At 40.8% G+C, this 20948-nt stretch overlaps 1 protein-coding gene across 1 annotated transcript; it reads left to right on the top strand.

Moving 5' to 3' along the window:
- Window positions 1–5969: 5969 nt before the first annotated feature.
- On the top strand, window positions 5970–20942 carry tmprss3a (transmembrane serine protease 3a). The gene is made up of 6 exons (XM_084908535.1): window positions 5970–6237; window positions 12228–12397; window positions 13117–13212; window positions 13326–13468; window positions 14137–14289; window positions 20855–20942. The coding sequence occupies exons 2-6, from the start codon at window positions 12244–12246 to the stop codon at window positions 20882–20884; spliced, it is 576 nt and encodes a 191-aa protein (XP_084764661.1). The 5' UTR covers window positions 5970–6237; window positions 12228–12243; the 3' UTR covers window positions 20885–20942.
- The last annotated feature ends 6 nt before the right edge of the window (window positions 20943–20948 follow it).

The following is a 20948-nucleotide window of genomic DNA, read 5'->3' as shown; positions in this document are numbered from 1 at the left end:
GACTGGTCAGAAACGCTAACAGAATCAGCACTTGCTTCAACTGTAGTACCAGGGTTATGAGAATCCCCCAAAACACACTTATGAGCCACCATATAATCTTCTGCTAGAGCAGCAGCTTCAGTAGCAGTGTTTGCTTTTTAATTGTTGATGTGCAACTATAGCCTCAAGAATCCAAATTTTAAACTGATCCAAGACTAGGGATGGGTACCGGTATCCGGTATCCGGTGCCATGATGGCACCGGTTCTGACATAAACGGTAGTAACCAGACCGAAAAGCAGCGCACATTTCGCACAAACTAGTTCATGCATTTATTACTTCCAGGCTGGACTACTGTAATTCCTTATTATCAGGATGTCCAAAAAACTCACTGAAAAGCCTTCAGCTAATCCAAAATGCTGCAGCAAGAGTACTGACAGGGACTAGAAGGAGAGAGCATATTTCTCCTGTTTTGGCTTCCCTTCATTGGCTTCCTGTTAAATCCAGAATTGAATTCAAAATCCTGCTCCTCACATACAAGGTCTTAAATAATCAGGCCCCATCTTATCTTAATGACCTTGTAGTACCATATCACCCTATTAGAGCACTTCGCTCTCGCTCTGCAGGCCTACTTGTTGTTCCTAGAGTATTTAAAAGTAGAATGGGAGGCAGAGCCTTCAGTTTTCAGGCCCCTCTTCTGTGGAACCAGCTTCCAGTTTGGATTCGGGAGACAGACACTATCTCTACTTTTAAGATTAGGCTTAAAACTTTCCTTTTTGCTAAAGCATATAGTTAGGGCTGGACCAGGTGACCCTGAATCCTCCCTTAGTTATGCTGCAATAGACGTAGGCTGCCGGGGGATTCCCATGATGCACTGAGTTTTTCCTTTCCAGTCACCTTTCTCACTCACTATGTGTTAATAGACCTCTCTGTATTGAATCATATCTGTTATTAATCTCTGTCTCTCTTCCACAGCATGTCTTTATCCTGTCTTCCTTCTCTCACCCCAACCAATCACAGCAGATGGCCCCGCCCCTCCCTGAGCCTGGTTCTGCCGGAGGTTTCTTCCTGTTAAAAGGGAGTTTTTCCTTCCCACTGTCGCCAAAGTGCTTGCTCATAGGGGGTCATATGATTGTTGGGTTTTTCTCTGTATCTATGAAGCGCCTTGAGGCGACTTTTGTTGTGATTTGGCGCTATATAAATAAAATTGAATTGAATTGAATTGAATTGAATTGAATTGAATTGAATTGAATTGAATTTCGGTGCTTTATTTCGGTGCTTTTTTTTCCTGAGCTGTGATACACTTTAGATTCTAGCCAATCATTTTACGTTTCCGAGGATAGTAGGCGGGTCCAGGTACGTACGTTCTTTTAGAGCAGAGCTACAGATTAAAAATGCCCAAGACGAAGCGGTCAAAAGTCTGGCTGTACTTCACAGCAAAATATGCAAACTCAGCAGCCTGCAACAAGTGCTTTAAGCTGATAGTGTGATACTGTCAAAGGAGGTAACTCCTCAAATCTGATGAAACACCTGGCGACGCATAGCATTTTTTTTAAAAGCCGAAAAATGCGCCGTATTTGATAGCTTGCTGCGAGACCTCACACCGTGCACATCTACTGCGGGTGTGGTGCCTGTTATCGGACCCGGAGTTAGCAACATCCCCCAAAAACCCGAAGAGTAGAGTCCTGGCCCCTAGCCCTGCCAGTGTAGCAGAAATGATGACAGATGATGATGGCAGCAGCAGCCGTTCTTCTCTGCGTGAGTAGCTTAATGTTGTTCGTGTGTAATTTACGTTGAGTAGGCTAACCACGTTATTACATTAATGCATGTAAGGTGAACTAGCAAACATCATCATAGCTACATGCGGCTGTCTTGTAGCTATGATACTCCCTTCACCCTGGCCAAAAAGGCTAAAATGACCAAAGAAAAAGTGGAAAACAGTTAAACATGAGAGGTTTTTGGATAAAGTTTGTGTTTTTTCCATTGTTTAAGCACTGCTTCCAGCCAAGAATGATACCATATATGCCCCATAGCTGCAGAAAAGGCTAACATTGTTATCTTTTTACAAAAAAACAGCTGAACATGAGAGGTTTTTGGACCAATTTTGTGTTCTCCATTCTTTAAGCACCGGTTTGAGCACCGTTTAAGCACCGGCACCGTTTCAAAAGTACCGGTTTGGCACCGGTATCGGATAAAACCTAAACGATACCCATCCCTACCCAAGACTATAACCCCGTAACCCTAACCCAGCCTACAGGGTTTGATGTGAACCGATAAACTCAAGATTGTTTGTCCTCCTTTTTTTCCAAGTCCCAAATCGTTCCCTGTAAGCGTCAAGAAAGCTGCTTTTACAATATAATAACTCAGAATAAAGAACCTTGAACTTTGTCTTTCTTCAGAAAACAAAGACAAGTAAACTTCCAGTGCAAACTGTAGCATTAGAGTGTCAGCAGTATCGAGCCACTGTCATTGATGTGAAACATGTTCGAGCAAGGAGAAAAAAGTTTTCTGAATCATTTTCATTAAATTTTGACAACAGTGTCAGGTTGCACAAAATATAATACTTTTCAGTCCAATGGTAAAATAAAGAATTACGCAGCTCAACAAGATTTCAGTTTTCCACTTTTAATCAAATATAGCCTATATCTCTCCACAGCTTTCAAAACACATTCTCTCCATTGCTAACTGCTTCTCATTTTCTGCATTTTGTTTCCTTGCATCATGTTCTAGCAGTAATTTAAGCAACTCGTTTTACTGCAACTCGTTCTGACACCTGGTAGAGAAGAACTAGGAACAGCTGAACCAAGTTCCCTGGTACATGAATCAAAACAGCCATTTCACTTAAATTTGCTTGGATACTTTAAACGTGTCCATAAACCTCTTGTCAAATCTCAGTCTCATAATGATCTACTATTGATCATCACTATTAATGAGATAAAAGCCTTAATAAAGGAATCTATTTTAGCCATATTTTTACAACACACGAGTCAGAGGATCAATTGACCTCCTCTACATGTCATGCTAAAACCCAAACATTGCTGCTTCCAGGGTACAAACAAATCCAGAAGAGTACAAATCCCGTCTAATATACTGCCTGCTTATAAAGCATAACCTGATACTTAGCCTACTCTTCATGCAGTGTCAATGCCAGATTGGCTGTCTGTATCTGGAAGTCCCACGGGATCTCAGCTTGGTCATTCTCAACCACCCTGGGGGGCATATCCCATTTTCACTTCCAAGGGGCTTCCTAGCCATACTTGACACAGATGTTACTGTGTACTATTCTAGCCACTTGGTTATGGCGTTCCATGTATGCCCTGCCTGGTGTGGTAGACTCCAGCTCCTTTCAATCTTGTGCTTAGAGCTTGTTCCTGTGCTGCCATGATTATTGCCTCTGTCCTGTCTTTCAGTCCAGCTTTGTCCAGCCATTGTTAGGATTTCTCAATATTACTTACTTCTTCTATCTGCCAGTACATGTTGTACAAGGGCAGTTCTAGATATTAGAGTATGAACCATGTGCCTATTCATGTTAGCTGCTATGATGCCTAACAGGAGCATCCATGTTGTGCTGAGGCAGATTTTTGGCCAGTAGTTGGATGGGACCAGTCCCTTTTGGAGATTCTTGAGGATCAGGACTATCTGGCCTGCAGCTGGTCATTCTGGGTGCATCAAATGCATTAGCAGCTGGTTAGTTTGTGCTGCCAGACACTCATTGAGTGCAGTTAACTTATTGAGCAAGTTGGAGAGCAGGCCCTGGTCCTGTCCAACTCTTCATGCTGTTTCTTGGATGTCTCCCATTGTGACTGTAGCATGTTCAGGGTGGAGATTACCATGGTCTGCTCTTAGATCCACCAACCACTGAGCATTGTTGTTATGCATTGCATCCTTCTTCCATATGCTCTTCCAGTAGTGCTGCACCTCCTGCCCTGGTGATGATGTTCTCAGACTGTTCCTCTGGCACTGAAAGAACATCTTGGATGGTTTAATGGAGAACATCTGGTTTATCCTTCTGGCTTTTATCTCTCTATATCTGCCCAATTATTAAATCATTTATTGATAGGGACCTAGAAGAGAGAGACCTAATGTTTAATAAACCAAATGTAACTGTTTTGCGGTGATTTAAGCATTGTTTAAAAGCTTAAATGTGATGCTTAAATCGGTATAAATGGTAGAAATTTGTTTTTTCAGCAGGCCAGGCATTCCAAAATCTGCTTCTTTTTCCCCCCTTCTTTTAGGCTTTAAGCAGTGGAGTTGCTGCATGTTTCAGATCATACCTGCTGCATAATCAAGGCCTAAGGGCTTAAGATTCAGGGCCTAAACTGATGGCGAGACATTCTCCTTCAAGATTTTTTAGTACAGAGCAAGGTTTCATCAAAGTAGCAGTAGTAGTAGTGGCTTTTTTTTGGTCAGCAGTATTGAAGTCGTTACCCCACAAATGTAAGGTATTACACATTACTCATCACTTTCATTGCTACTAATTACATTTACTAAAAGTAACATTTTCTTAAAAGTAATCCATTACATTCTAGGGGTGGGGGACAAAATCGATACTGTGTAGTATTCGTGATATTTTGTTTGCTAATAATGTATCGATACAGGGACAGCAGAAATCGATATTTTGTTACAAAAAAAGTTTTTGTGCTCTGACTTCAGAGCATGTTGATCAGCTCCTTTTTCTCAGCAAGAATCCTGACATTCCTTCACTGTCCAAATGTGTTTAACTTTTTTTTGGCAGCAATAAACATGACAGTTTACTTATTTTAATTTAAGACATGTTTTATTTTAATTAAGTTTAAAACTTTTTTATTTAATGTAAAATTATATTTTGTTTTAATTTACTTTCAAATTCTTCAGTTGCTGAATGGGCTGCATAGTTTTCATAAATTGCATAGTTCAGAATAGCTATAATTGTACCAGATGGTTGCATTCAGTTAAGTTGGACTAGACTAGACTAGACAAACCGTTCAGTTTGTCAACAATAAAACTGACTGAAATGAGAGAAAGACTGAGTGCGAGACTTTGATATTAGATAAAATGAAAATTGATAAAGTTTACCTTTATGTACAGAATCTGAATATCGCAAAATATTTTTAAAAATTGCAATAATATCGTATCGTGCATTAAGTATTGTGATAATATCGTATCGTGGGATGTATGGTGATTCCCACGTCTATTACATTCCTTAATTCTTCACTGGAAAAACAAATTCTTTACGCTACTTGTTGCATTAGTTTGTCGTTACTCTGTAAAATTACTAATTTACAAAACACGCATTATATCAAGATGCAGTGTTCAGCACAGAAGAAAGTCCTGGGTTAAAATTCTAAATTGGTGATTCTGACTTGTGTAAGTGTGATTGGCTGTCTGTCTCTCTGTGTCAGCCCTGCAACTGCCTGTGCAGGGTAAGCCCCTCCTCCTGCCATATGGCAGCTGAGATGGGCTCCAGCATCCCCGTGACCCTGAAATGGATAAGCCCAGGAGACATTATATCAAATGTTTATTATTTATTTGGCTTATTAACCTCAACATACGACAATGCTGCAAAAAAATTAATTTTCAAGTACAAAAATAAATACCAAACTTTAACCAGTTTATAATCAGGTAGACGAAAAGATCCATTCACTGATTGTATGTACAATATGCATAAACTTTGAACTATTTACAGTGAAACAACACAGAAGATCAAACAACATAACATAAATTAAAATATGTAAAACTCAAAAAAAGCATCCATGTAACAATTTTAACAACTGAAGTGTATCACTTATTTCCTCACCTTTCCAGCTTGTTGTCTTTGTAGTGCTATACTCTGTTTCAGCCCCCCCCCCCTTTTTTTTTTTGGTGTGTGCTGAGTCTGTAACCCCTCCCCCGCCCTTCCCCTTCCTGCTCAGTGCATAGCAATGACTATTTGTTGTCCTGTAGTCGACCAATCACACACAACTTGAACAGAAAAAAATAGAAAGGAAAAAAAGAAAAAAACAAAAGCTCTAAAAGAAATTTCGTTCCCAGCCGACACACTGTCACTATAGGACAGTACTAACCTTCTGGTGGTGACACTATAACTGCTTGACACTTTGTTTCTCTGTGCCCTCAGATTGCGGTGTCAGGCCTCAGTACAGGACACGTATTGTTGGAGGTAACATCTCGAAACAAGGCCAGTTCCCCTGGCAAGTTAGCCTCCATTTTAGGAATGAACACCTGTGTGGAGGCTCCATCATATCACCATACTGGGTCATCACTGCAGCACATTGTGTGTATGGGTGAGTCAATGAGATATTTTACATTCTCTACAAGCATCAACATCTGATTCTTCTTAATACTGACAACAAAGGCCTGTTTGTTGAGCGGGCATAAAAACACTATTATGCTTATGTCTGTTAAGTCCTTGTTGTATCCATAGTGTTCTTCTCCTAATGCCTGGCAGCTCCAACTTTGCCTAATGTATCCACTATCCCTCTTCTGCACATGTCCAAACCACTTCAGGTTGTCACGGTCTGGGTGGCAGACCGTGGGGATGAGAGGAATGAGGACCCAAGATGCAGGAGTTAATGATGAAGGCAGTGTGTTTATTTACAGTGGTGTAAATAGTTCACAGAATAAATCCCCGTGTTTTCCCCTTGACTTTCGTGTCGTGTCTTCACCCACAAGTCCGTGCTCTTCCGCTCCTGTGTGCCCTCGCACCCCGTGCTCACTGCTCTTGTCTTCCCCGCTCATTGCTGGAGAAAATAACAAAGAGGCAACTTGTCAGGACACTCGACAACCGCAGGCATGCACTCACCGGACTTGACATTTATCGACACTAACGTGAAAAAGTGAATCAGAGATATATTAGAAAAATACAAAAATAAATAAATAGTGCACAAATTTAAACCAAGCATAAAACCTGTGCAAGAGTAATTACTACTGATCTACAAATGGTTCTTATATACAGCAAACACACTCAGAGAAATGTAGCACATCAGCATAAAGCTGCCTGTAATTCCTGGTCAGTTCATGCAGTAATTATAAATTAAAGCTGCACTTAAGTTAACTCTTTTTTTCTAATTTAGAATTTCATAACAGGTTTATTTCTTAGATCTACTGATACAGGCAAAACATATTGCTTGTATAATTCTGTAGTGTGTCACACCTTCCCCTTTCCTCGGGGACCACAACAGGGTGATTCCCAAAGTATGACTCAATAAATGGAGACACTAAAGCCAGAACAGAACGATCCAGTTGGAAGATCAAAGATTAAAAATAGTGTTTTTGTAGTACGTAGTAAACCATCTCCTCATCCTCTCGTCCTTGTTGTACCTTAGAAGTCAACTTATACATTAGCCATACTTCCAAAAACATTTTACATTTCATTTCTAACTGAGATGCCAAGCTGCTGTCAGAAATCTTGTGCTCATCATGTATCCCCACTTTCAAAACCTCAAGGTGTCAAATCCACGATCCCACCATGGGGCCATTACACACGGGTAAGAAGTGCAAGTCACCCTTTACTGACACACTGTAAGTAAGTTTCATGCTGGACAACACGACTAACAGCCTCACGAACAAGCATAATTTCCACTTCTGGATAAAGATCACTCTATCCACTAGGGATGTGCGATACCACTGATTTCCTTTCCGATCCGATACCAAGTAAAATTCAGGGTGGTACACTGTACTCCATGTTCTGTGCTAATTGTATTATGTAACTGTAATAATAATATAATAATATAGCTTCATATTGATTACAGGACATCAGACTACTTGTTCTTATTGCTTAATAATGCAGAATTATGATATGGAAATAAAAAACTGAAGTTGTGGCTATTTGAACACGTCGCCTGCCTGCAGAACTGAAGGACTCCGTGAGAGACGTCTGTCTCACCCTAGCAGCACCTGTCCCTCTCCTCCTCTTCACTTTGCCTCAACATAATTCATCCTATTCTGTGATATGATTTACTCTGAGGTGTTTGACGAGGTCAGTGCTGTTGCCACAACATCTCACTTTCTTGCCACATCATCATCATCATCATCGTTTATTTATATAGCACTTTAAAAACACACAAGGCTGACCAAAGTGCTGAACAACAGAAACATAATAGATACCATAAGAATAATAAATACGATAAAATAATAAACATAGCGAAAACAATAAAATACAAGTCAGTCAACCACTGAATCAAAAGCCAGTGAATAAAAATGCGTTTTCAATCTGGATTTAAAAACCATCACTGATGTCGATTGCCTAATGTGAAGAGGAAGATTATTCCAAAGCTTAGGAGCCACAATAGAGAACGCTCGGTCTCCTCTCAGTTTCAGCCGTGATTTGGGGACTGAGAGCAACAGCTGCTCAGCTGACCGGAGCGAACGAGTGGGGACATAGGGCTTCAGCAAATCAGACAGATACGCAGGTGCCAGACCATTTAAAGATTTAAAAACCAATAAAAGCACTTTAAAATGAATCCTAAATTCAATTGGAAGCCAGTGCAGGGAGGCCAGAACCAGAGTAATGTGCTCAAATTTCCTTTTACCAGATAAAAACCGTGCCGCAGCATTCTGTACTAGTTGCAGGCGTGTCCGAGTGCCCGGTCCAACCCCTATTAAAAGGGAGTTACAATAATCCAAGCGTGAGGTTATAAAAGTGTGGATAACAGTCTCCAAGTCACGCCTTGAAAGAAAAGGTTTAACCTTCGACAGACGCCTGAGTTGATAGAATGACGATTTCACCGCCCCATTCACGTGGCCATCAAAGGTAAGTGCAGAGTCGATTTTTAACCCAAGATTGGTAATCGAGCTCTTCAGGTGAGGGGTCAGAGCAGCAAGGTCAACATCAGGGATATCAGAGGAACGATTCGGGCCAAACAGAATTACTTCCGTTTTACGTTCGTTAAAATTTAAAAAGTTTTGAGCCATCCATGACTTAACATCACTAAGGCAATCAAGCAGGAGTCTAATTTGGGAGCTATCAGAATGACTGAAAGGAAAATAAAGCTGGCAATCATCAGCATATAGATGAAATGAAACTTTATGTTTACGAAAGATCGCACCCAGTGGCAGGAGATACAATGAAAACAGTAATGGCCCAAGAATAGATCCCTGTGGTACACCCCATGGCAGAGGGGCCACAGAGGACGATGACGAGCCCAACTTAACACAGAAGCTCCTGTTTGAGAGATATGATTTTATCCACAGGAGTGCAAAACCAGAAATGCCCACACAATGCTGTAATGTATCATGTATCATGTATCGCAAACCGCGTCTTGGCTGTTTGTGGAGGTAAAATACGTCCACACATGACTCCGTTTACGCTCAGCCATTGTTGTGAGTGCGCATGCCAGCGGCTGCAACACATTTATACAGCCGTGTTTTGCACATGACTATGAAAGGCGGAAGAGGAAGTAGTTCCTTCCAATGTAGACAATCCGAATGATATAGTTTCTTTCCACTGTGTTCCTGTTAATGATAAACTACAAAAATTACCCCAAAGTACTAAAATATCGATATTTTAATATGAGAATCGATTCTAGAACATAAATTACTGGTATCGGAAGAATCAATATTTCAATATCGATCTGCACATCACTACTATCCACAGCAGCCTCTGACCTGATGACCTCAGAGCTCGGGAAGAGGGATGAGGTTTCAGCAGATCAGATATAAAATGGGGAGCTTGACCATGCAGGGCCCTTAAGGTTAAAACCAACATTTTAAAGTGAAACCTAAAGTTTCCTGGCAAGGAAGTTGTTGTTTAACCATTGCTTGATATCTGCCGGGCAATTACTTAAACAAGACAATTTAAAACTCAGACTTTGAAAGAACAGTATAACTGAATGTCATCAGCATAGAGATGATAGGAAATATTGTTGTAATGCCTAATGATTTGGCCCAGGGGGGAAATATAGAGCACAAAACATGGAGTACACTGTGTTTAATACATTTAAAAGAGCATTTGTATCATGGTTCAATTTTACAAGCATCCTGTTTTATTGTGAAGAGCTTTGTAAGAAGAAGTGAATGTGGTTGTGATCGGTAGCAGGATTGAGAGAAGTTGCAATGGAAAGTACAAGAAGATTTGTATTTGTATGAACCAGACTATCTGCTTGATAGTCTGTGTCCATGCACACATTTTGCAAACCGCCTGTGAGAAGCTCGAAATCCACAGTGCAGCTGCTCACTTTTGTTTTAGCATCCAGAGCACGCGACATCTTGGAGTTGTCCGCTAATCACTCTGCATTCCTTCACACATAACTGTTTCGGTACATAAAACATGCCCTCCACCCTCTGGAAACATGAGACTACAGAGCCTATCGAAGCAGTATAAAAACATGTCTGTAATGAGTTGAAGTTTGACAGTGAAAAGACGTCCACAACAACCACATTTTGGCCCATATATGGAGGTCGTACAGACAACAACACTAGATGTTCAGTAGACATTGGAAAAAGATGTCTCCTGGCATTCCAAAACAACAGTATTCAATTTCAATTAAATTTGATTTATACAGCACCAAATCACAACAGTCACCTCAAAGCGCCATATATTGTACAGTAGATCGTACAATAATGCATACAGAGAAAAACCCAACAATCATATGAACAAGCACTTTGGCGACAGTGGGAAGGAAAAACTCCCTTTTAACAGGAAGAAACCTCCGGCAGAACCAGGCTCAGGGAGGGGCGGGGCCATCTGCTGTGACTGGTTGGGGTGAGAGAAGGAAGACAGGATAAAGACATGCTGTGGAAGAGAGACAGAGATTAATAACAAGTATAATTCAATGCAGAGAGGTCTGTTAACACATAGTGAGTGAGAAAGGTGACTGGAAAGGAAAAACTCTTCTTCCTTTTCCAGAGGATTCAGGGTCACCTGGTCCAGCCCTAACTATATGGTTTAGCAAAAAGGAAAGTTTGAAGCCTAATCTTAAAAGTAGACATAGTGTCTGTCTCCCGAATCCAAACTGGAAGCTGGTCCCACAGAAGAGGGGCCTGAAAACTGAAGGCTCTGCCTCCCATATCAGCCAGCTCACTCTATTTACCAGTCATGGCCCTGATTCTTTCCTCCTTTCTCCAATGTTTCCTTTTCTTTCTCTATCTCAAACATGTTTTCCTCCTCTCCTTCTACTCTGTTTTCAGTAACATAATTTCCACTCTGAGTGGCTGTAGCTCAGGAAGTAGAGCAGCTCATCTGCTAATCAGAGGGTTGCTAGTTTGGTGACTGTTCCAGCCTGCTTGCCAAAAACTTGTGGGCAAGCTACTGATCATTTCCAAAGTTGCTCTCTGATGAAGCCATCAGAGTAGGGCTGCACGATTTTGCATAAAATGAGAATCACGATTTTTTTGCTTAGAATTGAGATCACGATTCTCTCACGATTTTCTTTTCCAATATAAATATTTCTTGCACTTATTTACTGCACGTCAACTTTGTAACAGTTGAGACTGAACATAAAAACAATAAATAAACATAAAAACAATAAATGTCTCACATTTTGTCGTTGCCGCAAAATGTTGTACTGCTTGAAATTCCGTCTCCACCGTTGCTCAACACTGCGTGTATAGAGCAGGTAGTGCAACATTTTTAAAATAGTTGCGGGACGGCACTGTGTAGCGTTTGTCTAGGATGTTGATCATTGGAAGTAATTTTTCAGTGGGGGTTGTCATTCTCACCGCCATCAGGAAACGTTTCCTCTGCGCTCATTGTGTTTTCTCCCCTCGGGCAGTTTCACGTGCTCTCCGTTGTTTTTTCCCTGCCAGATGGCTTCTGTATCACGTGGTATAAGGCTCCGCCCTTGTCATTTGTTGAGCAGGAAGCGTGAGCGCTTGTTTTCATGCAGATTATTATTATTTTTTTAAATCGTTGTCATTTGGAAATGCGATCGCACATAAGTATGAATCGAGATCGCGATTTTCTAACGATTAATCGTGCAGCCCTACATCAGAGTATGACTGATGTTGTCTAAAATGCTTTGAGTGTACAGGTAGAGCAGAAAAGTTCTATAAGAACAAGTCAATGTACCACGCTGCTGGCCAACAACGGTTGAGGTCACGTTCAGTATGTTTATTTATTAAATGCCAACATCAGGAACATTTTAGATTGACGTAAACTTTTCTCAGTTATCATCTGTTACTGTTCACACTTTGCAGCACTTATAAGATCACACTGAGGCTGATGGAACGACTGGGACAGACTGAGACTGAGCCTACCCTATTTGTTGTGTGCTCATGTCTTTTTTTCGTTTTGTCCCCCCCGCCCCCCGGATCTTTTCTTGCTGTTTGTGCTCAGGTTTGTAAACTCCTCCATGTGGGCAGTCTATGTGGGACTGACAGAGCAGCCGCTTCACGGGGCCCAGGCTTTGGCTGTTGAGAAAATCGTATACCATAATCGTTACCGACAAAAAGGACTCGACTATGACATCGCACTGATGAAACTGGCCAAGCCACTTGAAGTTAATGGTATTAGTATCCTTCAACATCTCATTCGCTACAACTTTTTTCCTTGACAACACTGCCTAACACTCATTATTTATAGCCAAAGCTAGAGTGTTCCAGGTGTCTTCATTGGCAGACTCACAGGATGCAGTTCAATCCCCAGACCAGGCAGATTTACTACTTTTGTTATTCACATTCTTTGTAGTTTACTTTACTTCATATTCCTGTAAGTGCATCTTTGTTAGAATGTCTTCAGCACATACTGTAAGCGAACAATGAGCATGGCTATGCAAATACATTTCACTACATACAACAGTAAATGCATCCTTATTAGTATAGATTTTACAACATATAAAAGCACATATCAGAACACATCCCACTTCAAATGGGTTCCCAACAGTGATTGCACACTGAACACCAGTTGCCCCATGAGTTGGTGTACGTTCTCTGTTCACTGGTAAATCTAAATTATTGACGGCCTTATTTTTTTCCCGTATTGTACTTTTAGACCTATAAACTGCATAGTGCACTGCATCAAAGATCGTTCCGTGTCTGGCAAACTTAAAATACGTGACAGCTATCAGATAATCTTCCTTTCAGTCCTGTTTAGGGATCTTTCACTCTCTTCCCTCCCTTCTGCTTTACTTTCTCTCTCCTAGGATATTTTCTTCCTGACCTTGGAGTCCCATAGATCAGATTGTATGAATAAGTCTGACATGTATCAGTAACACTTTTCCCTGCAGGCTCTGTGCAGCCCATCTGCCTGCCCAGCCATGGAGAGGAGTTTAAGGAGGGCACCTTGTGCTGGATCTCTGGTTGGGGTGCAACAGAGGAAGATGGTGAGTGTAGACATCTAAAGCTTATTTTGTATTCTGTTTAGTTAGGTGTTGTTTAGGGTGTTTTTGTGGGGATGGGGCCACATTTATATGGTTGAAATTCTTCTTTTTAACAGGAGACACTAGTGTTGTTCTGCGCTCAGCTGTGGTACCACTTATCTCCAACCAGAACTGCAACAAACCAGAGGTTTACAAGGGCTTAATCTCCTCCTGGATGATCTGTGCAGGATACTTGGATGGTGGAATTGACTCCTGTCAGGTAGAGCTAGTTTCCTTTTGCACTAAAATGAGATATATTAGTTTTATGGGGAGGAGGTGGATTGCACAGATGAGAGTCTGAAAGGGAGAATGACAGAGAGCACAGATTTAAACTACTGTACGTGTTGCTATGACCACAAGCGCGCAAACAAGGTACAAGGGTTGTAATGGCAAACCAGTCGATCCGAGTCGAGTAGTGTCTATTATTAAATTCCATTCTTTGTATTCTTTAACGGCAAAGAAAGACACGGCTCAAAGTGGTCTAACTCAAAAAATGATCTTTAATTTTACATTTTCCGGAAAATGGAGACTGAGCAGACACACAAACACGCCAGCCCAAGTCTGAGGCATCAGCACCCCGTCTTGCTATATTTTGCAGCACGTCACACCCAGTTTCGATACAAACATTATACGGTACAAGTTCCTCTTTTCTTTGTGTCAAATTTCCGGTGCAGCTTTGCACTTCCCCTCTCTAAGGTCTGTTGCCAGGGCAACCTGTCACCCTTAACATAGTTCTCGTCGGGGTCTGGCATACATAAAACAATATAATCAGACAATAAGCACTAAGACTATATATTAAATACATGACACAATCCGTGGCAAGTCGACATGATTAGGTACTAATGGAAAAGGGGCGTATGTATGTTTTCACCTATCTGGTGTTTCCAGGGGGACAGCGGCGGTCCGCTTGCCTGTGAGGACTCGTCTGTGTGGAAGCTAGTGGGAGCAACCAGTTGGGGCATTGGCTGTGCTCACATAAACAAGCCGGGCGTTTACACCCGCATCACACTCGCTCTCAGCTGGATCCACAAACAGATGGAGGTCAGTGTCCATATTTAAGGTCCCGATGTAGCAAATCTTGACTTGAGTCAAGTACTAATCCTGTCTGTCACATCCAGCAGACAATGTCTAAAAATGGATTCAGACTGATTATGAATGTAATATTACTATTAATGCACATGCAGCATTCTTTTGAGGCTCATCTACGCGTAACTGGTTTAAATGTCTTTAGCGGGTTTAGTCCGTGCTTTTTGATTAGCTTGTGAACAGATACACAAAGTGTTTTATTATGCAATGAAAATGCAAAAATGTATGCATCAGATGTCATCATCCACATAACTTATTCAAAGTTTGTAACATGCATATACAAAGATGCAATTACTTCTCATGTTAATGTTTAAGACGCTTGTGGTGGGGCGTGGTCTGCGGTGCCGTGCGGACGCACCTGCACGGCATCCGCAATCACGCCCGTCGTGTTAAAACACGGGGACTCAGGGGTTGGTGGGGGGTTGTGGTGGTGTGATGCAAATGTTAAATAAAGATGGCTCAAAACATGGATCTGTGGTCCCGTCGTGCCTTCCACCACAACGCTATATTTAGAAACTGAATCAATGTCATTGCGAAGTTTGAACACAAACAAGGAATTTGTCGTTGTCTCTGTACCACAACAAACTGTGGTACAGAGATAGAATATATGGTACATTTCTATGTAAATATTACAAATATGAAAAAGAAATACACACAAAGAGAATATATACTAACTACCTACAGATATAGATCACAAATTAGAAATGAAGAAATATGTATGCAAGTAGAGCTGGGCGATATAAGATTTTTTCATATCACAATATGTTTTTTTCATTTCAGGCGATAACGATATATATTACGATATAAGCCAAATAACTATATTTGTAAGATTTAAATGTGCCGTTGCTCACAAGTAAAATGTGAAATAATCAGCAGCTTGTCTTGATTTTAATATTTATTTCCCATAATAAGTTCAACAGGGTAGATGTACTTAAGGAACATGAGACTTTTTCAGATAAATAAAGGCAAATATTGCAAACTACACAAAAGGCAGCAGCTAAAGCGTTGAAGTTTCAAAATAGAACAAACAAAACAGACTACTAAATTGTCAATTCCACTTAGAAACAAAATATTAATTCTAAAAATAAATCTTAGTTTGTTTTACAGAAGAACAGACAAAATTGATAAACTTTTATCAATATCAAATAAACTGAGAACTAAAAGGAAATTTTCAATCTCTCCTTGTTGTATAGATTTGTGAACTTTCTGAATCCTTTATCATCTGCAACTGAAAATAGTTGTGGATGATTACTATACCTTTCTAATGTGTCGTTGTTGTCCCTGGTTCTCTCTCTCCCTCCCGCTCTGTTCCTGTGCTACTGCGAGTGTAACTACCGCCCCTCCCCCCTCTTCCCAGCGTAAAGCACAAGGCTCGCATGCAGAGTGAAGCGGAAAAAAGTGAGAGAGAGAGGGTGAGAGAAAGGAAAAAAAACAAAACCCCACGGCTCGCGATAAGGAGCCGGCTCGCGTCGTTCATGTCAAAGTTCCGGCTCTAAGAGCCATTTCGTTCGCGACCGACACATCACTACTAGACGGAGTACCAGTCTATCATGTCGAGCAGAACTCCAGATAAAACATCACTACGAAATACCTTCGAACTACGGAACTTCTATGGCTCTTCCGTTCGACAATCTCTCCGGCATTGGAACCATCATCTGTTTTCTCTTCGATAACCTGGTCACCCACGCTCTCGGTTGATTTTTCTCTAGTCGTTACACTCGTTTCCTCCATTACCGGGGCGGTACGGCGGCCGGCTGCTTCCCAAACAACTACACATGTGCGGCTTGGCACTTGTGCTGTACGTAACAAGTCACGTGACGTGACGTGACGCTGCGGCTGTGATTGGTTCGGCTCTGCGCTACTTAATTTGGATTGGCTGTTCTTCTTTTCTTTTCTTTTTTTTAAGAGAGCAAGAGAGAGATGAGGTCTATCGCAATAGTTTAATTTTTCTATCGAGAAAAGTTATTTCGCAATACATATCGTTATCGTTCTATCGCCCAGCTCTATATGCAAGGTATATATAAGGTACGGCATGATATGCAAAGTGCCTTTACTGAATTCAGTCGGCAGCAATCTTCTTCGGCCGTCTCAGTGTCCTGGAGGTGTGCAGGTCAAGGTCAAATTTATTTATATAGCACATTTCAAAAAGCCGATGCTGCACAAAGTGCTTAACAATATAAAAGTAGCATTAAAAAGCAGCAATGTAATACAATAATAACAATATAAAACAATAATAGGACAATAAAAGAACTAAAACAATAACTAAAACTATTTCAAATAAGATCAAAATGCTTGGGTCATAGTGTGTTAAAACCAGGGCATAAAAATGTGTCTTTAGTAATGATTTAAATTGCTCAAGTATTTGTGCAGATCTAATATTTAGGGGGAGACTATTCCAAAGTCTGGGACCTGCCACAGAGAAGGATCTATCACCACGAGATTTGAGATAAGTCTGTGGGATGGACAGCATTAATTCTGAGCTAGACCTCGTGGTTTTTCCAGGAGCATAAGCAGAGAGGAGCTCAGACAGGTAAGGAGGGGCTCGGGCGTTAAGTGACTTAAAAACAAAAAGTAAAAGTTTAAATTGGATCCTGTAGGAGACAAGAAGCCAGTGTAAAGAAGCTAAAACTGGGGTTATATGCTCTCTCCGTTTGGTACCAGTTAGCAGGCGAGCAGCTGCATTTTGAACCATCTGAAGACGATGGATGGTGGCCTGATCTAGACCATAATGCAATGAATTGCAGTAGTCTAATCTGCAAGTAAGGAAAAGGTGAATAACACGCTCAAAGACGTTAGCTGGGAGGGATGGCTTTACCTTGGCTAGCTGCGTTAACTGAAAGAAGCAGGACTGAACTACTGCACTCACCTGCTTATTCAATTTAAAAGAACCATCAATATAGACACCGAGGTTTTTTACATGTGTTTTACAATAGAAGGAAAGGGGGCCCAGAGTGCTGTCGATATGATTAAATTTCCAAAAATGACAACCTCAGTTTTATTTTCATTTAGCTTTAAAAAATTTAATGACAACCACTGTTTGACATCGTCAAGGCAGCGCAATAAGAGCTGCGGATGGTCTGACCCTGCTTTTAAAGGTAGATAAATCCCTAAATAGGTCTTGTAGGGAAGGCAGATTACAGCCAATTAAAGTGAAAGTGGAAGGACTTCACTGTCTCCACTGGGCAGGCATGCAGGAAGATGGGATCTGAGGGGCTAGTTTCAACCCGAGGTCCACCATGAGCTCCATTGTTTTGGCAGCACTGAGCTCCTCATCTCCACCTGAGATGAGCCCAATGATGGCGGTCTCATCAGCAAACTTCAGGTTTGTTGGACTGGTGATTGGAGGCTCAGTGTTGGGTGTACACAGGGTTCATACGCCTTTTTCAGGGTCAAATTCAAGCACTTTTTAAGCACTTTCAAGGTCCCTTTTCAAACTTTTCCAGCACACCCCCCCCTCCCCGCCCAAAAAAAAAAGAATGCATGTTTCAATTCACATCACCTCAGTAAGACCATGTGAAAATTAAGACAAATCATCCTAGGTGAACTTAAACACCTTTGTTTAAGGAAACGGTCGCCTTATATACATTGTGCATAAACTCAAAATGCACATTTCACTTAAAAATTAAGATGTGAAAATGTGAACAAATCAACTTGTTAGAGATATTCATCTCATGTTGACCCCCCCCCCCCAAAAAAAAGAAATAAATAAGTCTTCTCATCAGATATTGATGCTTCTTTCCTGCGCGACAAAAAAATAGGAGACAGATGTTTGTTTGTTTGTTTTTTAAGTTAATTCCCAAAAAACTGCTTTACTGCTAACTACATTGCTGTCTGTATTATTGCTGAAGTCCTAAACGTCACCTTTAAAGTGTTTGTGCTAATAACATCATGTACAGTCAGGCATGGAGAACAGCACTGACTGGGAGGCTTTGAACAGATCACATAGTTCAATTCAACATATAAGACTTTAAGAATGCACAAGCATCTACTTAAAATCTATTTAATTTATCATCTGTGATATTATTATGTACAATTCCAATGTATTTTGTTCATCTGCCTTAAAATATGAAATATTCATGTACAAATACACATAAATGTGTGTACTGTCTCAGTGGGTGATTGTGCCCCACAGGCCTCAGTGTGAGCTTGAAGACATTTATAATGTTTAAGTAGTTTAATGTGCAGATGACGATAAACACATTTTGAATGAAAGCCGGGGAACTTTGGTAGCACAGAAACAAGTGGCTATTCTTTGTGACCATATGGATCACTCATATTACCATTATTTCACCCAAAGGCACCAAGTTAATACTCAAAAAAAGCTGCAGCAATACACACAAATATAAACAGTACTTGATGACAACTTTGCTTTTAGCCTCTAACCCTCTGGTGTCCAGGGTATAATTGGCCGTTTATGACTACTTTTGATTTGGCCTCTATATTTCACCTTTAAAAACTGTTTATCTTGCCAATCTGTTGCCAATCATTTTGACAAACTGTGTCAGCACAATTTATCTAAATTCAGACAAAATTTAAAATACAAGTAGAAAGTGATATTTTTGACTGTAAAAACCACAAGCATGTTTAACGGATCATTTTCATAACTTGAAATGCAAATAGAAATTGTACATTTTTAAAAAATATGCACAAGTTTTGCAAACAACAAAGTTATATGGTACTATTTACCTAAAAATGCAGCCAAGGCTCAGACGTTTTTTTATATAACCATTTAAAACTATTTACAGAACAATCAGCTGTTCTGCATCAAAGAAGGCACACAAATTACTTATGCAACTCCAAAAAATAGTTTGTGTCACTATAACACATGAGAACAGCACAGGGATAAACCTGCAGGTCTGACAGCAGGTGTGTCACTCAGCGTTTACACTGCAATCTGCCTTTTTTGCAGCAACTGTGACGATCACTAGTAGAACTGACACACAAAACAAAACAACGACTACACTACACACTAACTACACAAGACAACACACTAACTTGAGACTCCAAACACGGCAAACGTCACAAATCTCTCACGTATCAAAACTCTCTCTCTCGCCGGTCACTCCTAAAACTTCCCCCTCTTCCCAAACAACCAGATGCCACATGTTGCCATATCATTTTTTGATTGGTCGACATGGTACATTTTTCCACCAATAGGGAAGGAGTGTTTTTTTCTTCTTCTTTTTTCACTCACCAGCAAAGCGTGTTTGCTAGTGCTCTCCTTAGAAAACGCCGTTTTTACCGTTTCTTCCCGAAGTAAACGCCACTGTTGTATTCAGAAAAAAAACGTCGGTTTTACGTGGCCTATCAACACAATTTAAAAACTGTTACATAGTTTGAAGTCCGCACGTTCAACCCAAGTTGAAATGGAGACTCTGGGTCCTAGACCCCAGAGTGTTAACCAGAAAGCCTTAAGTTAGCTAGTTATGTATCAGGCTAATGTTTAAAGCTTTCACTTGAGTAAATTAACTCATATCACTGCTAAGTAATGTTAGCTAAGTTCACAGCATATTCCATAATAGCGCTGCCATACTGCATCACACTCAGTGCATTTCAATCATTTCTCCAGCGAGTTTGATAGTTAGCAAAATAATAATCATAATTTTAAAAAATAGCATGTTTCCAGTACACGTACTGGAAAATTATTTACTAGGACTCACCTATCATGCGACTGGAGAGCGCAAACTCCGCCATTGTTGTTTTCCATCAAACACTCATTAAAACAGCGACCTACAGGTATGTTAGCGCACTCATCCCCGACTGTCCGAGGGAGGGGCGGGGTCACACGTTGAAACAGACGCAAGGCAGCCAGGCGGGGAAAATTTGCTTTTACATTTTGCGACTCATTTTATTTCTCTATCTGATAAGAAAACTATTCAATCAGATAGTTATTTGTGGTGAATGAAATACAGCTACACTTTCAAGCACTTTTCAAACCTTGAAAAGACAACATTAAAATTCAAGCATTTTCAAGGATTTCAAGCACCCGTACGAACCCTGTGTACAGGGAGAATAGCAGAGGAGAAAGTACACAGCCCTGATGCACTGAAAGTCTGAGACGTGCCTGCCCAGTCTCATATGCTGTCTGCTGTCAGACAGGAAGTGCAGGTGGGAGCAGGAACAATCAGCTGGGGAGCTTGTCCTGCAGCAGAGGCGGGATAATTGTATTCAAAGCAGTACTAAGAAATGTCACTTGCATAGGTTCCAGTGCAGTCCCATGTTAACAGCATCACCTACTGATCTGCTGGCTCTGTAAGTGAAAAGGAGGTCCACATGAGGGTCAGTGATAGATCTGAGATGATATAGTACCAGACGCTCAAATGTCTTCACGAGAACAGACCTCAGAGCAACAGCCATTAAGGTTTGTGATCCTTGGTGTTTAGGAACATGGTTAACATTTGTGCAAAGCCACGAGGATTTCAAATTGAGCACTGCAGCCTGGAGTAAATATAAAACTGCATGTTTTAAAACATATCGAGTGCATTTTATATGTATTAATAAGCGTCTCTGTACATTTCAGAAAGAAGAGGCTCTGAAAACAGGAAACTGAATCCCCCACAGTGACTTCTCACCGGACTATCCACATGTCTCCACATTTGGCGACAAGTACCTGT

Source organism: Perissodus microlepis, chromosome 16 (assembly GCF_051167445.1).
Source record: "Perissodus microlepis isolate ML-2025 ecotype Zambia chromosome 16, ASM5116744v1, whole genome shotgun sequence".
Taxonomy (NCBI): Eukaryota; Metazoa; Chordata; class Actinopteri; order Cichliformes; family Cichlidae; genus Perissodus; species Perissodus microlepis.
Note: the sequence above shows the minus strand (reverse complement) of the source record. Positions and strands in the feature narration are given on the sequence as shown.

Excerpts from the sequence above, each read along its gene's own strand:
- tmprss3a (XM_084908535.1), top strand. The coding sequence starts at position 12,244 with ATGTGGGCAGTCTATGTGGGACTGACAGAGCAGCCGCTTCACGGGGCC. Across the intron at positions 12,398-13,116 it reads CAAGCCACTTGAAGTTAATG|GCTCTGTGCAGCCCATCTGC; the intron begins GTATTAGTATCC and ends TTTTCCCTGCAG. Across the intron at positions 13,469-14,136 it reads GTGGAATTGACTCCTGTCAG|GGGGACAGCGGCGGTCCGCT; the intron begins GTAGAGCTAGTT and ends TGGTGTTTCCAG.